The sequence below is a fragment of the Amblyomma americanum genome, chromosome 10 (assembly GCF_052857255.1).
Source record: "Amblyomma americanum isolate KBUSLIRL-KWMA chromosome 10, ASM5285725v1, whole genome shotgun sequence".
NCBI lineage: Eukaryota > Metazoa > Arthropoda > Arachnida > Ixodida > Ixodidae > Amblyomma > Amblyomma americanum.
The window spans coordinates 90720275-90739677 of NC_135506.1; the positions used below are offsets into that span (position 1 = coordinate 90720275).

At 46.0% G+C, this 19403-nt stretch overlaps 1 protein-coding gene and 1 long non-coding RNA gene across 3 annotated transcripts; one reads left to right on the forward strand and one right to left on the reverse strand.

The window, feature by feature from the left end:
• Positions 1 to 225: 225 nt before the first annotated feature.
• On the forward strand, positions 226 to 2066 carry LOC144107402 (uncharacterized). The gene is made up of 2 exons (XR_013309273.1): positions 226 to 992; positions 1051 to 2066. It is a non-coding gene; the product is annotated as an uncharacterized LOC144107402 (long non-coding RNA).
• Positions 2067 to 2218: 152 nt separating this feature from the next.
• LOC144107401 (ribitol-5-phosphate xylosyltransferase 1-like) lies at positions 2219 to 18654 on the reverse strand. Of its 2 annotated transcripts, XM_077640392.1 has the most exons (6): positions 18303 to 18654; positions 16764 to 16868; positions 15240 to 15339; positions 12700 to 13008; positions 10676 to 10840; positions 2219 to 5888 (listed from the first exon to the last, which is right to left on the reverse strand). In XM_077640392.1, the coding sequence occupies exons 1-6, from the start codon at positions 18442 to 18444 to the stop codon at positions 5465 to 5467; spliced, it is 1245 nt and encodes a 414-aa protein (XP_077496518.1). In that variant the 5' UTR covers positions 18445 to 18654; the 3' UTR covers positions 2219 to 5464. The 2 variants fall into 2 exon arrangements, with proteins under 2 accessions (XP_077496518.1, XP_077496519.1); XM_077640393.1 differs by lacking the exon at positions 16764 to 16868 and having other exon boundaries at positions 18303 to 18645.
• Positions 18655 to 19403: the final 749 nt, after the last annotated feature.

Consider the following 19403-nt stretch of genomic DNA (forward strand, 5'->3'; position numbering starts at 1 on the left):
CAGACTTGACAAAGTGTGACAGATGACTGGTTCAGCATTCACTGCATTTCTGAATGCATGCTGCACGTAATGGCAGTTTAATTTTTTTTTCCAACACCATTTTTTATTTTCCTTTTTTACAAAGCATTTGGCAGTGACATGTCTAAACTGTAAGATCTCATGCCAAAAATCTACAATTCATCAAAATGAAGAATTTATTTATAAATAAATAAATAAATAAACTCAGATTGTCATTGCGTATAGTGGAGTTCTGTGGGTGCAACAGAACAAACGGGGTTAAAAGAGTCACAACAACAGTCGTGAAGGAATATTTGCAGTGAGCATCCAGTCACAGAGCAGGAAGAGAGAAAAATGCCGATTTTTCAAGCGTTTCTTCGACATGCAGTGCCACAGCAACTGAGGAAACAATTTTCTTTTTGAGTACCTCCCAATGGAATTCAGAGTTATTTGCTTATGATGATTCAAGCAAATGACCGTCTTTTAGTTATTTTACCGAGAGCATTTGTGGCACTGTGTTCTCCTGGCACAAAGTGAAATTTCTTATTCTGTGCAGCTTTGTTTAATGGCAAGTTCCGGTCAAGAAAATGAACACTGATTTTAGCATGTCAAAGTGCTAGTTTTGGCAGCGCTGTTGTGGTCACTCCTTCATGACTGCTGGTACCTGCCACATGTTTGTCTAATGATGCCTGTATTAAACACGTGCCTCCTCCTTTCCACTTGTCGAGCTAGCTGGTGGTCCAAAAGGATTCGCATCTGTAGCAGCTAGGTGGCTGTTACCTGGTTCCACACCGTAACGCACCGGTAGAGCAACATGAAAGCACATATTGCGTGTAAACTGTCTGTGAATGCTTGAAATTTGTTTTATTTGGGGATGTGTCATTTTGTGAAGTTAGGTAGGCAGCTGGAGAGGCTCACTTGAATCTGCAGCGCAGTGGTGGGCTTAACCTAAACAGCTCAGTCATACGTATAGCATGCACTGGAAGCAGCTTCAGGTAAAAAGATAACGGTTCAGGGCGCCGTTTCATGAAAGTGTCCTGCTAGGAGATGTAGAACAGATTGAAATCATAAACCAAGTTTACGAGGCTGCCAAGGAGAACCATGGTGTGTGTTGCATGTTCTGCTGAAAAAAGTACGCAGTTTAATGTCTGCATTTGTATTTCAAGGACAATACTTGTGTGTCTATTTGCAACTGTTCTTTTGGTCCTGAAAAACTGGAGCTTCTCTACGAACAGGGCGTAGATTCACAAAACGGTTTGCTTTGGAACTGGCTCGTTTCTTCATGGTTTGTCGCACGTGATTGGTCACTCGCCGCATGACGTCACACGAACAGTTTCGTAGATGTAGCCCCAGGCCTGCTTAAACAGTCGTACGGTGCTTTTACTTCACTGAGAAGTTTGCCATAACGAATGCCAATGGTGTCTAGATCAAGAATGAAGAGTGTCTCAGTTTTGGTGATGCGGCTGCTACTGACTTGTTTATCGATCTCTGTACTTGAGCATATGTTCCGGCTTAATACGTGACAGTCAGCAAGAGGAGGTCGAGGAAATGTGCCAAGTGGACAGAGAGAGAGAGGAATGGAGCTTTTTTTTTTCTTTAGTACCTGGTCTTTAATGGAACACAGATATGCGTTCGTCATATGGCAGACAGCTGTGTCATTGCTAAAACGCAAGGAGAGCAGCCATGATCTCATGTATATTTTACAACACGTGGTACACATTGTGCCAAGCTCATGTTCTTTTGCAGTAAAATCTGAGTTGTCGGATGAACGAGGTTTGATTTGGTTCTGTACCCAAGCAACCATATAAAGTGGAACAAAAGCAAGAAGGGTTGCAGTTTCTTCTGTCTAGTCACTGTGAACTCTATGCATTATGTGCTTTTATTGAAAGAGACATTGATTAATAAAGGAGACTGCACCCCGAGCTGGAACGGGCTGTGTAACACTGGTGTCAGTTTGCCTTTTGACAGTTTGGTGCCCACCTCTGCGGAACTCATTGAAGCACTGAAACAAGCTTGAGTTTTCTGTGTACAGAGCACTGTGGTAAAATAAATATTGGTTATGAAACAAAGGTGTCATTGAGCAGCAAACTTGAAAACATTTGCATCATAGCCATGGTACAAAATTCAATTGGCACTTTCACACTTTCAAGTGGCAGCTTCAAGTATAAATTGTAAACTGTGGGGTTTAATGTGCCAAAGCAACAACACAAGCTACGAGGAATGCCGTAGTGGAAGGCTCTCTATTTATTTGGACCACGTGGGGTTCTTTTAACGTGCACTGGTATCACAGCACATGGGTGCCCTTTTCATTTTGCCTCCACTGAAACGCGACTGCCACAGCTGGGATTGAACCTGGCACCTCCGGCTCAGTAGCCAAGTGCCGTAACCACTGTGGCTGGTCGCAGCTTCAAGTGACAACTGTAGCACACCACAGACAGGCTTTACAGTGTCAACTAAGTTCCGTGTTTGCAAAAAAAAGAAGCAAAGTAAAATCTATTTTAAAGACAGCGCCAGCTCTATGAAAGTCGGTTCTCTTCTGCAGGAGGCCGTGTCACATCCCCGGCTTTGACACCAATGGTTGCTAGTGGCGCGAGACACTACTAGAATGACTACTTGCTATCACTTGAATACCACACAAGATATGAATCTGCAAATGTGTTTGCTACTGGAGAGAGAGCTTGCAGTGACAGTACATGCAAAACTGTTTCCAAGAGGCTTTTCTTTTATAATGACAGCTCTATGGCCTACCCACACCGAGGGCACACGTGCCAGTCATAACTGAAGCACCTTGTAGCAGATGCGGTGGGAGTCAGCACAGAACAAGAAAACTGGCCCACACTCTGGAATGTGCATTGGCCACTTGCTGCCATTCATTGGTGCTCATGCAGCTCAAACTGCGAGGGGAAGAAATGGTGACCAGGTGAAGAGGATAAAGTGTACACGTGTAATAATGATATTACCAACAAGCAGCAACTCGCTACCATGCCGTTAATCGCGGCAACATGCTTTCAAGGAATGTGAAAGGAATGAATTCGTTTCACGTACCAGAAAAAAAATTCGTAGGCTTTGAGTGGGATTTGAACCTGTGCCCTGACACCTTAGACCACTTGGCCATCGACATGAGGCTACAGGCAGTACATCTGTATCTGCGCAGATCAACTGTGTCTCCATGTACTTGGCATCAGTAGTGCTGCAACCAGTCACTCAGGTTCGATGATTCCGGAGCCAGTGAGTGCCTTTAAGACCTGGAATGTAATCCATGTTTGACAGTGGAGAAGAGAAGCACTTGATTGTTTGGCAAGGGCAGCATTACGCACAAGAAGGGGGCAACTGAAACTTTAGGCTGCAGAAAAAAAAATGCAGATGAATGGCACCCTAAACACCTGGTAGAGACCGATAAAGAGAGTGTGGCTGAGTATTGTCTCACCATCCCTAGAATGCACAGTGAAACCTACCAGAAGAAAGGGGGGGGGGGGGGGGTGTCTTCAAAAGAATTCTCACAGATGTCACACAAGATATACAGGGTTGAAATTTTCACAGGGAACGACTGAAGGCTTTGTTCAAGCCATATGCTCACCTCTGCATAGCACCATTGAAATCCTGCCTGCATGACAAACCTCGGTGTCTGCGGCCACTAGAGTAAATCCAGCACTGAAGAGGCAATATGGCCAAGTTTGGCATTGCACGTTGCCCAATTCCTTTCCTACCTTCCTGTGGTGAGTGTGAGGGATGCCCCTTTGTTGAGGACAGGCTCTGCACCTCGGTTGACTAGCACCATTTCCTTGTCGCATGTAAATTCGCAGCAGCCAGAATAATATGGACCACACTTCAGCATTCCCTTGCCTTGGCTTGCATAAAGGAAATGGCAAGCTGTGTCATACTTAAGCACAAACACACCAGCAGCACTCACTTGCATACTAAGTATCAAGCATACTTCAGTTTTCACTAGCCAATGCACAAGAGGAGATTTATCACCAAAGTGTTGGGTTGATGGGCTTATGGGGGTTTAACGTCCCAAAGCGACTCGGGCTGTGAGGGACGCCGTAGTCAAGGTCTCCGGATATTTCGACCGCCTGGGGGTTCTTTAACGTGCACTGACATCGCACAGTATACAGGCTTCTAGAATTTCGCCTCCATCGAAATTTGACCGCCGCGGCAGGGATCGAACCCATGTCTTTCGGGTCAGCAGCCGAGCACCATAACCACTGAGCCACCGCGACGGCTATTACCAAAGTGTGGTCTGTATTGTTCAGGCTGCGACTGTACAGGACAAACATGCAAACATGGCATCAGCACACTGCTATTTCAGCATGCGCAAACACAGTCTGCTTATCAGTGGTGAATAATGATATGTTATCATCTCATACCTTCCGGGCAACTGATCTTCACCTTTTACAGCAACAGTCGTACACAGTCACATCCTGACTGAAAACTCCCATATTTGTCCGTTGCCCAGGTAGGCAAGTCCGGGAGTGGCTGCACTCTTGGGGTGCTGGGTGCAGTCAATGTTTTAGCTTACAGTCTACCTTACAGCAATTTGTTGTTTAGAACCAGGGTTGAAGTGAACCTCTAAGTCTCGCAGAGCATCACTCACAAATGGCACACCTAGTCAACTCTTTCAACAGGAAACCTTGCAGCAACACAGCTGTAAACGTGCTGTCCAAGTCACATTTTCGAATAATATGTCCTGTTTCTCCCATTGTAATAGCTCCATTATACAATGTGCCTGTCTATGGGAGGGGCAGTTGTCCTGCTGTGGGCATATTCGGGCTGCTGATGATGATAGCTCCAGCCAGCCTGCAAAGATGTCTGCTCTCGTGAGCTTCTTTCTTCATAACCTGCTGGAGTACTGCTTCTGCAGACACTGATTTCACTTCGCAGTGGCAGAAGACAAGACTACCTACAGCGCACCTCAAGGATGCCACGCACAGTTCACAGTGCTTGGGAAGAATCTGGTCAACACCCGCCTAAAGTTTTCATTTGCACAGCGAGCCTTTTCCCTCTGCTGTCCTTGGCATTTGCAACTGCTTGCAATATCATGTGGACCGCCTCAGCTTGAATCTCGATGCACAAGCAAATGTATATGCAGGAGAATGTAGCAGCTCCACATCTTGGTGAGCACTTCTGGATCTGGCGAAAGCAATGCTTCACTGGCACTTAGCACGTTCCATTGCGATACGATCATCGACGTGCAAAAACTTGTCCATCATGGCACAACTTGTGTGACCACTAACCCCGTAGACTAGGACAGACCTCACACCATGTTGTCTCCTAGTTTCTTATGTACACCTTTCGCCACAACTACTGTCAACTTGGCCCCGAAATTGGGGGTAAATGGCACGTGTCAATCCACGGCAGGAAGTGTTGCCGCTTGGTGTCGCACTTCGATGTGCTGCCACGTTTGCAATCACCAGGACCAGACCATGGTCTTGAGTGCATTGTAGATGCTGCGCATCATGGACATTTGTCATGTCTCGTTGACCTCATCGCTGAAGAACTTGTCTGTGAGCACACGCACGAACCTGTCCCTCATGGCACGCTTGAAGGATGTGTACCAGGACACCAGTGCCTGTCTCCTGTCCACCCTGCCCTTGGGCTTCATGTCCACCTCCTTCTCCAGGATGGGCATGAGCTCCTGTGTCCAGTTCTTGACGTACACGAGCGGGGCCTTGTGCTTCTTGAGCAGACGGAAGGTTCCGTTGGCGTCGTCTGCGGGAGCACAGCCTGGCGACAGCGTCCGGTCCTCGACCACGGGCAGCGAGCCGAACTCGAGGGCCTCGTAGATGCGGTAACACTCGGGGTTCTTTCCCGCTGGGTTCAGAGTGACATCGCTTAGTTTCAGGGCCAGCAGGTATGATTCTAGGGATGACTTTGTTTCCAGGGGCCGCCATCTGGCAAAAAAAAACAAGGTGCAAGGTTCAGCAATCACAGCTCTTTTCCTCAAAGGATCTGCTCACATAGCAACATCTTGTAATGGAGAACTCCACAATGAGGCAGTTTTGCACAAAGCACATTAGTTTGGCAGGAGTTCTGGTGTTCAGCTCTTAAAGGACCAGAGGCACCTAACTTTAGTTTCATGTTTTCCTCTTTCAAATGATGCAATAGACTTTACAATATGTGGTTCACCATTCGTATTTGCCTACAGCTGTGAAATATTTTATAATTGAATTTCATCTTGAAGCTGTAGCGGTTTCGTTTTCATCAACCAAATGATGGTTGCAATGCGCTGGGAGTGTTGAAATTATGTGATGCAAGAAAAAACAAATATAATTGCTGACATGCAGTTTTTCACTATAACGCTTAGACCAGCCTGGTTCAAGAGTATGAATGACAACAAATGACATATCAGCAGTGTATACTGCCACTTTTTTCACACCTCGTGTGACCTGAACATTCCCAACACGCCACGGCCATTCTTCGGTTGAAAAAAACAAACAAACAAATATAATTGCTGATATGTAGTTTTCTTTCACTATTACGCTTAGACCAGCCTGCTTCAAGAGCAGGAATGACAACAAATGACATAACAGCAGTTATGTTGCCACTTTTTTCACGCCTCATGTGACCTTAACATTCCCAACACGTCACGGCCATTCTTCGGCTGACAAAACCGAAAGAGCATAAAGAAAAAATTCAATTATAAATAATTTAGCGGTGCTTGGTTAACAACCACATGGCAAACCATGCTTTCTAATGTATAATGCATAATTTGAAAGGAGAAAACAGGCAATTAAAATTAGATGTCTATGGTCTTGGGCTGCTGTTTACGCTCCACACTACCATGGCTGCAACTGTTGTGGCCTGTTCGAATCTGTTTTTCAGTGCTCTATGAGAGAGGCCACAATGGCTGTCCTTGGTGGGTGACATTCTGAAATGCAAAACCAAGCTGTACTATGGAACTGTGCAGCCACGCTTTGTTGTTCACGGGCTCATCGTTGGTCTTGAATGCAAAAGACTGGCGAGGATGATAAGTTGAACAATGCGTTAGCCCGCACTTGTAACAAAAATCTGTGAGAAATCACAATGTGGTAATTATATACAACAGCACAATTCCTGAACTCAGGTGTGCCCTTCGTAGTGCTGCATAGGCTGTAATGTAGGTTGGATCAAACTGATTCGGATTCGCCTCATGAGAAATGCCGGGCAGCACATGACCGCCCACTGGAAAGCATGATTACTATAGCAAATAAAAACAAAAACCTTCCAAATATGTCAGAAGCTTATTACATTAATGTCACATCATTGCTGCAATGCGTCATTACTGTGGCACTCCCACTGCTGCAACTTTGTGGTCCTTTGCAATCACTGTCAAGACATCACCATTCTGTAGCGTATTCTTGCTTTTTGAGACATTGCACTAAAAGCTACATGCTGTGAGAAAAGCGCCTTGCTGTGGGTGTTTGTTGTGGGTGCTCAGGTAGTGAGGGGCACCATTGTTCAGAAAAGATATGTGGCAAGCATGGAGGCTGAGCATGACAGCACACAAGTTTTATTGCCTAATACCCCTGTCATACGGCCAGTTTCAATGGCCATCGAGTCGAGGGCCTTCGAAATTCTCAATCACCATCGAACTCGAAGGATCTGTGTCGCTGCTACACGGCAAATCTCAATGGCCATTGAAATGGTTCTCGTGTCTTACGCCAAGCTTGTGTGGTGCCACAATCGGTACTTTGGATTTTGCAAAAATAACAAAAATATTTGATAAATGTATACTAAAGCTGAAATAGACGCATACGCGCATGCCGTTTATAACCCTTTGAATTGCACGTACGCGACGGACAGATGCAGACACTGCTGTAGCCACTCTAATACAAGACAAGCCAAAACCAAGCCAGTCCAACTGCGTCAGAGCGCTGCATCGTCAGGCTTAACACCTGGAAAATCACCTTGATATCTGAAAAACAAAAGCTATTTGTCTCTCGAAATTTTATGCGAGGGTAAGGCTGGGCAAATCTAAGGCGAATGCAACAGCTTAGAACACTATACTGCTTTGAGGGATTAGCGACGAAGCTGTTATCGCTGTGAAGCGGGCGGGCAAAGCGCCGCCATATTGTCAATGCTAAGTACGCAAGCAACGCAAAGACCGCAACGCAAAATTAATGCGCTTAGTGCGCTTAAAACCAGTCTGATACAATTTCAAAACCGAAGCGTGGCCTTGTGGTAGAGCATCCGCCTCACAATCCGGAGGTGCTGGGTTTGATCCTCAGTGCCACCGGGTACCCACCGGTTTTTAATGGGTACAAGATTTCCTCGGCCTGGTGCTCGGCTCTTCTGGGTGATATGCTTGTGAAAAGGGTCTTCACGACAGTTGCTCTGATGGATCAGCGATAAGTTCCACCGTCAACAACGTTAAATCCGCCTCGTGCGGTAGAAGCCCATCTGTGGCCCTTTTTTTCTCACAAGGTTGAACAGCCGGAAAAACCGAACTTGCCGAGGACCGCCGTGATGCTCTGAATCGGTTCGTCAGTTTATCGAAGCGATCACTCAGAGCAGTGTTGACGCTGGTTAGAGCGTACGAACTTTGATTGCAGGTTGAGTGTACACCTTTGCAGGCTGAATGTTCGATGCTGGGTTTGCCCCTGAAGGGGCACAGCGGGGTCTGCGGAGTCTCCTCCAAGCACACACATCGAAAAACCGGGCGCCGGGCCGGGTGGTGGCTTGTACCCATTTTTAACCGGTGGGTAGCTGGCGGTGAGATTCGAACCAACCACAATTTTAAAATTATTGTACAGACTGCTTGCATTAAAGTTTAGGCAAATAATGTTTGTTCATGGTTTTGTATCTTGAATGCATCATGTACGAAAGTGCGCTTGGCGCCGCTTGAAGCAATGCTAGCAACCTTGGGCAGCGCTCGAAGGCCCTCGAAATCTTGATGAAGTTCCGCGCTGCTCCGGCGACTCGATGGACTATTACTCGATGGCCATTGAAACTGCCCGTGTAGCAGGGCTCAATCGCATTTGAGTCGATAGACTATTGGTTCGAGGGCCTTCGAAATGCCCTATGACAGGGGTATAAGTGTGCTTGGCAGCAATTTGCTTGTGTTTTCATTTGCTGTTGCAGCTCTCTGTCGAAGCATACATAATTTTATGTTTACCACACAATGCTGCCGAAGCAAGCATATCTAAAGGATAGTTTTCTGACGAAGTTTTTTCAGCGCTACAAAAACGAGGACACAGAAAGAAAGAAGTACACAAGATGGGCGCTGACTCCAACTAACTTTAATGACGCTGACACATTCTGCATTTAACACAATGAAGGACCAGAGCGCATGCGGGTGGGATATTTCTGGTAGATTAGGGAAAGCAGATTGCATGCTATCATCTATTTAATAACCTGCATTCGCTGTCTCGCAGGGAGACATGTGGTGCTGACGCACATGTTGCCCCTTTGCTTGATAAAAAACGCTTTGGACAATTTGCGTGCTAATCTGTTCTTACTTCTGCTTAGAATTTTGATACGCTCAAGTCGTGGCTCACAGTTTTCATTGTTCTCATCTTTGCAGGAGCGGCAGTGGGCGAGTAGATTTTCAAACGAGTCGAAAGCGTTACCAGGTGAATGTTCATGTTCCCTGGCACATTCGTTCACACAGCAGCCAGTCTGCCCGACATATGCTTTGCCACATTTAAGGGGGATTTCGTATACCACACCCATGGCACACCGCATGTACGGCTTTGCGTGCTTCGTCCCGCAGCTGGAACTGTCTGTGCTGCAAGTGCTGACTTTGGGACACATCTTGACCAATTTACTTGGCACAGAGGAGACCAGCGGCATGCCATACTTGTTGCCAACCCTTTTCAGGTTGTGGGACGCCCTATGAATGTAGGGGATAACCACTGGCTTGGCGCTGCTATGTTGTAGTCTCCTTGCTTTCTTTGGTCTCCCTTTAACTTTCTGGAAGAGTGTCTCAGTCACCGCTGTCAATAAGTGGTCAGGGAACCCTCCTTTGCGCAGTCTAACTACCTCGCTCTGAAAGCTCGCTTGCACCATGTGAGGGCACGACTTGAGGAAGGCGGATTCCAGGGAAAGGGTCGCAATAGCTCTCTTGACCGTTTCTGACTGTGCTGAATCAAGAGGTAAAAAATATTTCCTAGCTCTAGGGCGGTAATACCAGCAAACCAATCTGTCTCCGAGCTTCACCAACTAGCCCTACAACGTGTTTTGTTAACTAAAGGATAGCTTGCTTTGAGTGCAAAGCAAAGAGAAGAAGAGCCAGTTGTGTCAGAGAAAGCAGTAACTGAAAGTGTGACTACGCTGAGAAAGCAACCATCGGTAGTTGCGGCAACGTGAGAGTATTGCGACGTGTACCGCTTCATTTCACACCTTGCCATGTTTATGTCCCACCCCTTATCAAGGCGCCAAGAATAGGAGTGAAACGATTTTGAGTGCATGCTACTTCTGCAGCTTCCTCTGCAATGAATGCCAAGAGAAAAACAAGAGTGTAGTGCCTCCAATGTAAATGCTTTCAGCACTATAAGTCGCACTAAGAACGCAAAGCATAAGATGTTTCTGAAAGCGTCAAGTTTAAAGTGCTGTGTGTAGAGTGAGTGCACATAGAACTTGAATTATGTGGTTGCAAATCCTGCAAATGCCACTGCTTTTGAATGCTTTGTAGGCGTCCTCATAGATCTCACTAATTCTTTTGGGCACAAGAAAGACTGAGATCAGTGAGCTCACTCACTCATTGCGGGTGTTCAAGTAGCAGGGGGCGCCACGGTCACCAAGGACGCGCAGGAGCTCCTCCCGTGACGATCCCGGATACACAGTGCCCACAAAGTTGCACGGGTAGGGACGCTGGCTATCTGATGACAGCAGTGAGCTGGGAGCCTTGGGGAAACCACGGTACCTGCACGAAGAGGATGGACAACAATGCACACTCACTGTGTAATAAAGAGATGTGCACGTGACGCACGCATGCACGCACTCTCTCTCTCTGTCTTCGTGGTCACACACTGCCTTCAACTCAGAGCAATGTCAAATCACGGCCCAATGAAAACTAACAAAATGTGAATGACCTAAGCCAGCCTCCTTGCCAAACGCAATTGCACAACTAGGAAACCAGTTCCTCCCAGACAGAACTCCTTACAATGGGAGGTAGTCAAGCCTCGTGCCCTTTAAACATTGCAGTTTACAAATATATCTGAAACTGGAAATACTCATTGAGTGTTTAGCTTTCTTCCACATACCTCGGTATGAAGCCCGCAGACAAGCTTCCCTACACATCATGTATGCTGAACCTCTGATAGCAAAGTCTGCATGTGAAGTGGTCATCGTGCTTCAAAGCTTGAGCGACAGCAAGAGTAGCTTTAGGCTTTAGACCCCGCAGCCCGTGTTAACAACTACCTGCTGCAAATGCAAAATAACATTTCAAACAGTACAACTGATGTGCTAAGTTTTCTGCGTGCAAAATTTTAAATTGTGCAAAGTGAGACCAATGAAATGGCAATATTCTGCGGGAAGCCTGTTGCGCGTTAACGCGCATGACATTTCGCTTCCACGACCATGTCATTGAGAAATTGGCTTTTCCTCACAGCTGACGAGCCTAGTGGGTCAGCTTGCTGTGGGTATCTGTGGGGGTAAGAAAAAATATGCGTCGTATTTGTGGTTTGGCTCAAAATATAACGCAAGGTGTTTGCTGAAGGTGACGGTTCAAGAAAAAACATCTAATTTATTCGGGCAAATACGAAAAACCTGCTTCCGACACCATTATTGCGACTCATCCCATAGAAGCGTGTGGGCGTGGTGCTGCCAGAACTGCAGTGCTTGACACGTCAGGCTGCTTGAGTGGATGGGGGAGCAAGCATGTCAAGGCATCAGCAGAACTTCGTTTGTTACGACATTCTATGTTTCAATACAATTCATACGATAAAACTAATTGCATTCTTGTCATTCTGTTATTCCTACTGATGTCTACAAACACAATATTGTTGCGGACTAGAAAGACGACAAAGCGGGCAGTGGTGAGGGCAGAGCATTTGCACTAGGCCAGCAGCAACTGAAATCATCTCATAGCCATCTGCAATCATGTCTGCTTGCCGCCACACAACAATATCAAAAAAGAGAATGCGGCTCCTAACACACAATTCTGCGAAAAATGCTGAAACCCACGTTTCTCCGCCGGAAACCAGTGGTCTTAAGAATAACTGCCAAGTGGCATATCCCGTAACCGTAATTTATTGTGTAAAAATGAAAAATGGCTCATCTGTGAAAGCACTGCAGCTAGCACAATATCACTGTAGCCAGCCTGACACCTGTGTACTCAGATGTGCACAGCATGTGTAAACACGCGGTGTCAGTTTTAAAGGCTTTCATTTTCAGCTGGAATTCCAGCTGAAAGTGTATACGTGACACATGTATAACAGTGCCAGCTACACAGTATGAAGATTATGCAAACGCAGCCTCGGAGAGCTTGCTTGCCAAGTGATGTCATCGTGTGCAGTAGCATGTCTAGTATGTTTAGCGAAAACGCTTTACTTCAGCGAGCGACTTGGCAACCAGTTTCCTCGGCCAGCAAAGAAATCCGGCGAGATGCTGAGCCAGTTACACGGTGGATAGTGCAGCCTTTCCTAACCACATTTTGTTTGCAAAAAATAAACCATGAAAACGTATCTTTTATAGTACACTGTCTTCAGTGTGATGCTAGTTTCTTATCACAGTCTGGCTGTCTAACTCTTATGTCAATACCAGCAGCCAAAAGGAACTTACGTAGCTACTCCAAGCGGCCACTGAAAAATTTCCTTGTCGTCCACCAGTGGTGTGTCGTAGACGATGAATGCTGCCGACACCCGGCCACCGCGCGACTTTAGGTACGGCAGGAGCCAAGTGTTACCGGAGCATGCCTCATCGCCCAGCAACACGACGGCAGCCCCCTTGAGCTTGCGGAAGTTGGGCAGGGAATCCAGCCAGATCTGCGCAGTCGCTACCTTGGCTGGCTCACGTCCATTCAACACCAGCACCACGTGAGTCACATCCTGGGGCACCGTTGTTGGAACGATCCACGGCCCAGTTCTGAACCTGCCATGCAAGTTTGGGCTGGATTAACTGCCTTACCAAATTGCAGAGCATAGAATAACGTAATGAAGCACTCATTAAGTCCCAACTCCCACCTCATACAGCAGCAGATTTAAAACACTAAAATTGCTCTTTTCTTGCTTCTTTCGGTGAGAACTTAACAGAAAGTGCAGTTATGAGTGCCATTCATTTTTTTGTATCAATAATATTTCACTTGTCTTCCACTTAGTGCAACGCAGGTTGAGTCAATGAATGCTGCTAAAACATGATGGGGCTGTAGTTTTATGATGTACATTACTGTGGCATGGTGTTCTCCCTGATTCCGTTCTTCCCTGATTGGTCAAGAGAGCTGCGACATCATCAGCACGGCCAAATTTGAAAATCTGAAGACTAGAACGTTCCTGAACTGTCCACTAGATCAGCATATAGGAATTATACTAACCAGACCCAATCTTTCACCTTAATCCACCCAAAAATCCACATTAGTCCACCCATTAAGCCCAATAACTCACCTTGGCCCATTTTCCAGAGTGGGCGCCTACTTCCAAAATTTTGGAGGTTCTGAATATTTGAGAGTCGGCCGCCTTCCAAAGTGTCATCACATTTTCTTCTTTAAGAATGTGGTTAAGAAGGCCTCAAGTTTTTTCAGTGCATCTGTAAGAGTACTAAGTAGCGCCAGGTTTCAAAATTTCATGGTATTTTTAACCAGATTTTGGCACCAGCATTTTATTCTGAACACCAGTAGACAACAATGTTGTATGTATTGCCTTGCAACTTGCTTTCCATTGTTTTATACTGCCTCTGAGTCATGGCCACTTGCACGACCCAGAACGTGTATGTCAGACAAGTGTGTGCGCTTGCAGCACCAGGATGCCATAAATTTGTATCTGAAAATATAATGCAAATTTTGATCTTATCTAAGGTATGGAATGAAACACCTGGAAACTAGTGCCGTTGAGTGCTTGGACATATGGCAGCCAAAGCATTTCGACAGCAAGTTAAGCATTCACCAATAAACAGCACATGACCAGAACAGCTCTGGACTCTGAAGAAAAAAACAAATGCCAACTAGTTTATAGTATGCAATGTTATTCTTACGGCTTTAAGGAAATGTGGTTTTGTAGATATATGGCTATGCTTGAACTGATGCTAATGAGTAATTACTCCCTCAATCGTTTAGCACACAATTCACCATCCTAATAGTTGGTTTATTTCGTTTAACGTACCAAAGTGACCCAGGCTATGAGGGATGCCGTAGTGAAGGGCTCCGGAAATTTTGACCACGTGGGTTCTTTAATGTGCACTGACACCGCACAGTACACGGGCCTCTAGAATTTCGCCTCCATTGAAATTCAACAGTCGCAGCTGGGATTGAACCTGCGTCTATCGGGTCAGCAGCTGAGTGCCATAACCACTGAGCCACCGCGGCAGCTATTACCATCCTAATGTCTAACAAAGAGAGAAAGCAGAAGTGCATACTATAAAAACACCAATAGACATGCTGGCAACCTTTCGGCAAAGCATCTCTTTGTTCCACATGGTAGACGAATTTTGTTACATACAAAACAGTTCCTTGTCATTGCTTCTCTTGCTCTCATGTTCTTCTGTGTGTACTGGATTTTAAGGGACTATAGATACTTAAATTTAGTTGTGTTTTCTTCTTTCAAATTATGTTTTAGACACTAGAATAAATGAACCAGCATGTGGTATTCGCCTAAATGATCTATAACTTAATTTTTTCTCTCATGCTGTTTCAGTTTCAACAGAACGATGTCTGAAATGTAGCTGGCCTTTATGTCAAGTGAGGCATGAAAAAAACTGCAATAGAAGCACTAACACAGAGCTTTAATTCATTACAGCACTTAAACCAGCCTGCTTCAAGAGCTGCAACAAATGACGTATTGGCAGTTATATTGCTGTTTTTCTTGTGCCTCACATGACCTAAAGAACAACTACATGTCAAAGCCATCATTCAGCTGATGAAACCGAAACAGTGTCAAGAAGAAACTGAATCATTAATTATTCAGCGGTCACAGGCGAATATCACAGGGTGACCCATGTATTTTGATATTAATGCATCACTTAGAAAAAGAAAACACACAAGCAAAAATTTGGGTCCTATAATTCTTTAAGAGGCCTGCTTCTGAGTTCATAGCAAGGGAAAGGACTCTTCCCAGTGACACACTGAGTGATTTAGTTTTGTTGCAAAGAGAAAGAAGGGCGTTGACACTCACTTAAATTTGAGGTTGCCAATCTTCCTGAAGCCATAGCTCCACCCACCGTCTCCTTTTTGCTCCAGTCGACCATTGAAGATGTGCTCCCACAAGTAGAGGCCTGGACAGTAGGCGATTCAAGAGAGTGCTCAGTGCAAAACAGAAGCATGCTGTCAAAGTTGCTTTTCACATTTCATTTGCATGCCATAGCCTAGCGTATTCAGGGGAAGCCCCCAGTGTATAACAGATTTATAACAGATTTCAATTATTAAGTAATTATTCATTAGCATCCACCTGAGCACAAACACATAGCTACAGATGAAAAATATACAAATTCAGAAGCTTTGCAGTCCATGATAAATTAGTGTTGGTTGAGCGCCAAACATGGGACCACTTGCCTAATTGAGGCAGTCACTCGTGCTAATGAGTAATTACTCCCTTAACCCTTTAACCAGAAAATTAATTCCAGAAAAACGCACCAAATTGGCAATCTTTTTTCGTGATTTTTGGCGAATATGATTGCTGTCAGTTAAAACATGCGCTAAAAGGTGCAAGTTGCGTTTTATGGACAGCTACTGCCCTCTTGTGTTGAAAAATTGCGAACGATGCAGTTTCGGATGGTAACTTGTCTTTGGCAGTGGGAGGAATGTAACAATGGGCCAGACGAGTGTGACTCATCATTGGTGATACTGGTAAGAACTCCCATGTTGAGTACAGCTTGGAATTGGTGATTAAAGGGTTAACAGAAGTCTGTTTCACCTTGGGGGTTCTCCCTCAATACATTATACTAACAATGTTTCCCGCTTCAGACTGGTCAATATGGCCTCATCCTGCTATCAGCAATCCGTCCTGGTTAGCCTCTAGTAGATGGTAGAGCCATTGCCCCAGGCAGGCAGCAAATTCCAGCTTGATCACTTAACGAGGACATATTTTTCTTCAGCTGTGAAGACTCTGAGGAAGCTGTAAAGCTTTCTCTTGTAGTCATACAGCTCCACTCACGTGGACGCTAATGAGTACTACTCAACTGATCTGCATGTCTTCACTCACCACCAGCCAAGAAATGACAATCTAGGAGACCACATTTGTCAGCAGTATTTACATAAAGCAACTAACACTTCATACTGCCTTGAAGAAACAAATGCAGTGCTAAATTTGTATCTCTTGCAGCTTAACATGTTGCTCTGCACTGTTCATCACGATTTCTCATTTCAGTTGCGAAATTATCAGCAGGCAAATGCCAGAGTGGTTTGACACTCAGCCTGCTCTGGCCACAGGTAGATTTATGGTAACTTTTGGAGAGGACGGCCCTGTTTGCACAACGTGTTCTTGGAATTTTTCGTTAAAAAGAACGGGTTGCCACAGCAGCTTTTCCATGGAAAACTGCTCGCTTGACAGAGGGAACGAGGGTCGACCGTCGTTACATCCATCCCTGGCCAATTCTTCACTGCAGACCAGCCAGCAAGCAGCTCTCAAAGGGAACTGCTTAAAGACTACATTCCCTGTGTTGCAAGTACTTGCAGAATCATAGAGGCTAAGATCTCATACCTATGGCTGCCTTGCCCCATATCTCAATTGTGTGGGCCTGACGTGAAGTGTTGCTCCAGCTTAGCTCCTCTCCCCACGGATTCCACTCCGCTCTGTCTCTGGCTCCTGTAAGCATTGGGGGGGGACAAGCCTCAGGTCATATCTACACTGTAAAGTGACTCAAACAGATTTCTCTATGCAACAACATGGAAGCGACACTGTGTGCAGTTTCAGCCTGCTCGCCATGAACGTCCATGCCACATGTGCAAAGTTTGCAGCCAATGGAAAAAACGCGCGACGACCGTTTTTTTTTTTTTTGAAAATGCCAAAAGGTGGATGAGTTGTGGCAAGGTGTTTGACCTCAGTCCCCAGGAAGCAAAGATTACTTCTTCCTGGCCAGAACATGGCATAAGCTTACTACGTTTAGACTTCAGTATCTTCTTCCTGTCTTTTTCAACTTATGATGTTGCTGAACAATCCTTTTTCTGTAGAAAGCAGAGCACATGCTTGACTCAAATTATGCGGCTGAACCTCCAATGTACAGCTTTATGAATTTTTTTCTTTGCAGGCATTTTGTTTTACATGGCGAGCTGACTTACAGGAATGTGCAGCATCATGTCAAGAGTCATGATATGCCTGCCCATCTGACCCAGTGCCAAGCCTCAATCTAAGCAGCTGGACCTTTGAGTACTCTTTGCAGTTGCAGAATATTCTATGAACGCAGTCTTGGGCAGGCTGCCTAATGTCAACATTAATTGTCGTGCAACTAGCTTCTGCGCAAGACACCTTGTTGTAAGCCCCTGTGTGGCCAGAAATTTGCACCTGTCATTTTAATGTTTGATGGACCTGACAGGCATGCCACGAAAGTAGTGTTTCAATTCACCCAAACTATGGATGTGTACACAGATCTCAAATTCGTCAATGACACACCGAAAATTTCTGACAGCGAGACAAATAGCCTCCACAATATATACATTCAGAAAGACTACGAGCCGGAAAGTACCAGTCTAAAGATGTTCGCCAATTTCAAGGTCAGTCGGAGACGCAACAATACTGTTAAACCAGGAAAACTACGATCCCTCCAGGTCAATGCGGTGGTACGAGGGCATTCGTTAAATCGAAATATTCGTAGAACCGGGTCTCGACTGCTTGTGGCCATGGCAGATCTCGCTTGATTTGCACGTGGCATACTCTGCTCGGTGCGTTGCCTCTGAAGAGCGGCCGTTTACGCGTATACAGCTCGAGGCGTGCTCGCCAATGACTATAGGCAGCTCAAGCGTTAGCTTGCCCGCTGTTTTGAATGTGCTGAAGTTCGCGGACGCCACAAGGCGCGGCCTTCAAACCATGGCAGCCTACACGACAGGCACAGTGAAGAATTTGAACGAATTGGAACGGAGTGACGCAACTGCAAAAGGGCGCTCACAGCGGTCACCCGGAGTGGCTTTAAGGGCCATTTGTGGCCACGCGGTGCGGGCGACGTTCCTTCCACTGCGCGCGTACTCCGACTATTGCTTGCGCCGTACATTACAAGTTGGCAGGGCGCCAGCTCCCGAGGCTCACCTGACAGGCGGGATGAGCCTTTCCGCACGCTGTCTTTGGGGTTGGAGCTATAGTTCCTGGACACAAGTACATACGCCGTGTAGCACGTCAGGGCAACGTAAACAACCAGCACGGCGACAGTAACACGCCTCAGCTTGACCATGGCTCAAAGAGGCGCCACAAGGAGGAAACAGTTCAGGGAAGACGGGACGCTGTTCTTAACCAACCTCGCGGTTTTTTACGCATCGCGTCGTCGATCGATCGTTATTACTTCTCCGGTCAGACAGCTTGAAACGTGACCAAAACACAGCGGTAGCGCGAGCTCCGAGCAGCTTTCAGCACCGCTCCATGCCAGCTGTTATCGGCTGACAACGACTCTGCCTTGACTCCGTATGACCTGATGTCAAGTGCAATATTTGTGAAACACGGACTGACTTTATTGTCCACCATAATTGAGCAGTACTTTAAATTTTTGCTGCTTATTTATTCTGAAAAAGAGAAAACTTGCAGCTTGAAAGAAGAAACTTTTCTTCTTTTCTTGAACTTTCGGTTGCGTTTAGCAGAGAGTGCGCTTAATCGCGCGCGTGTCGCATGATATTAATAGCGAGCAAAGAAGCCTGGGATGAAGAGCACGGCTGTGTTCTTGCTCGTGGTCTGAAGAAATACAACACAACTTAAGTGTAGTAGAATATTCTAGTATAGTCGTCCACAGGCTTGTCTAGGCCGCGGTGGCCCAGTGTGTGTGTACACACACACACACACACACACACACACACACACACACACACACACACACACACACACACACACACACACACACACACGCACACACGCACACACGCACACACACACACACACACACACACACACACACACACACACACACACACACACACACACACACACACACACACACACACACACACACACACACACACACACACACACACACACACACACACACACACACACACACACACACACACACACACACACACACACACCGGGCCTCATTCTCAGCAGGAATCGCGTGTTTGAGGAGACAAAACCTTCGAGAGCTCGGCCGTACTTTGGTTGAGCTGCATGAGTTAGAGAGGATTAGCCCAGGTGCCTATGTAGAAG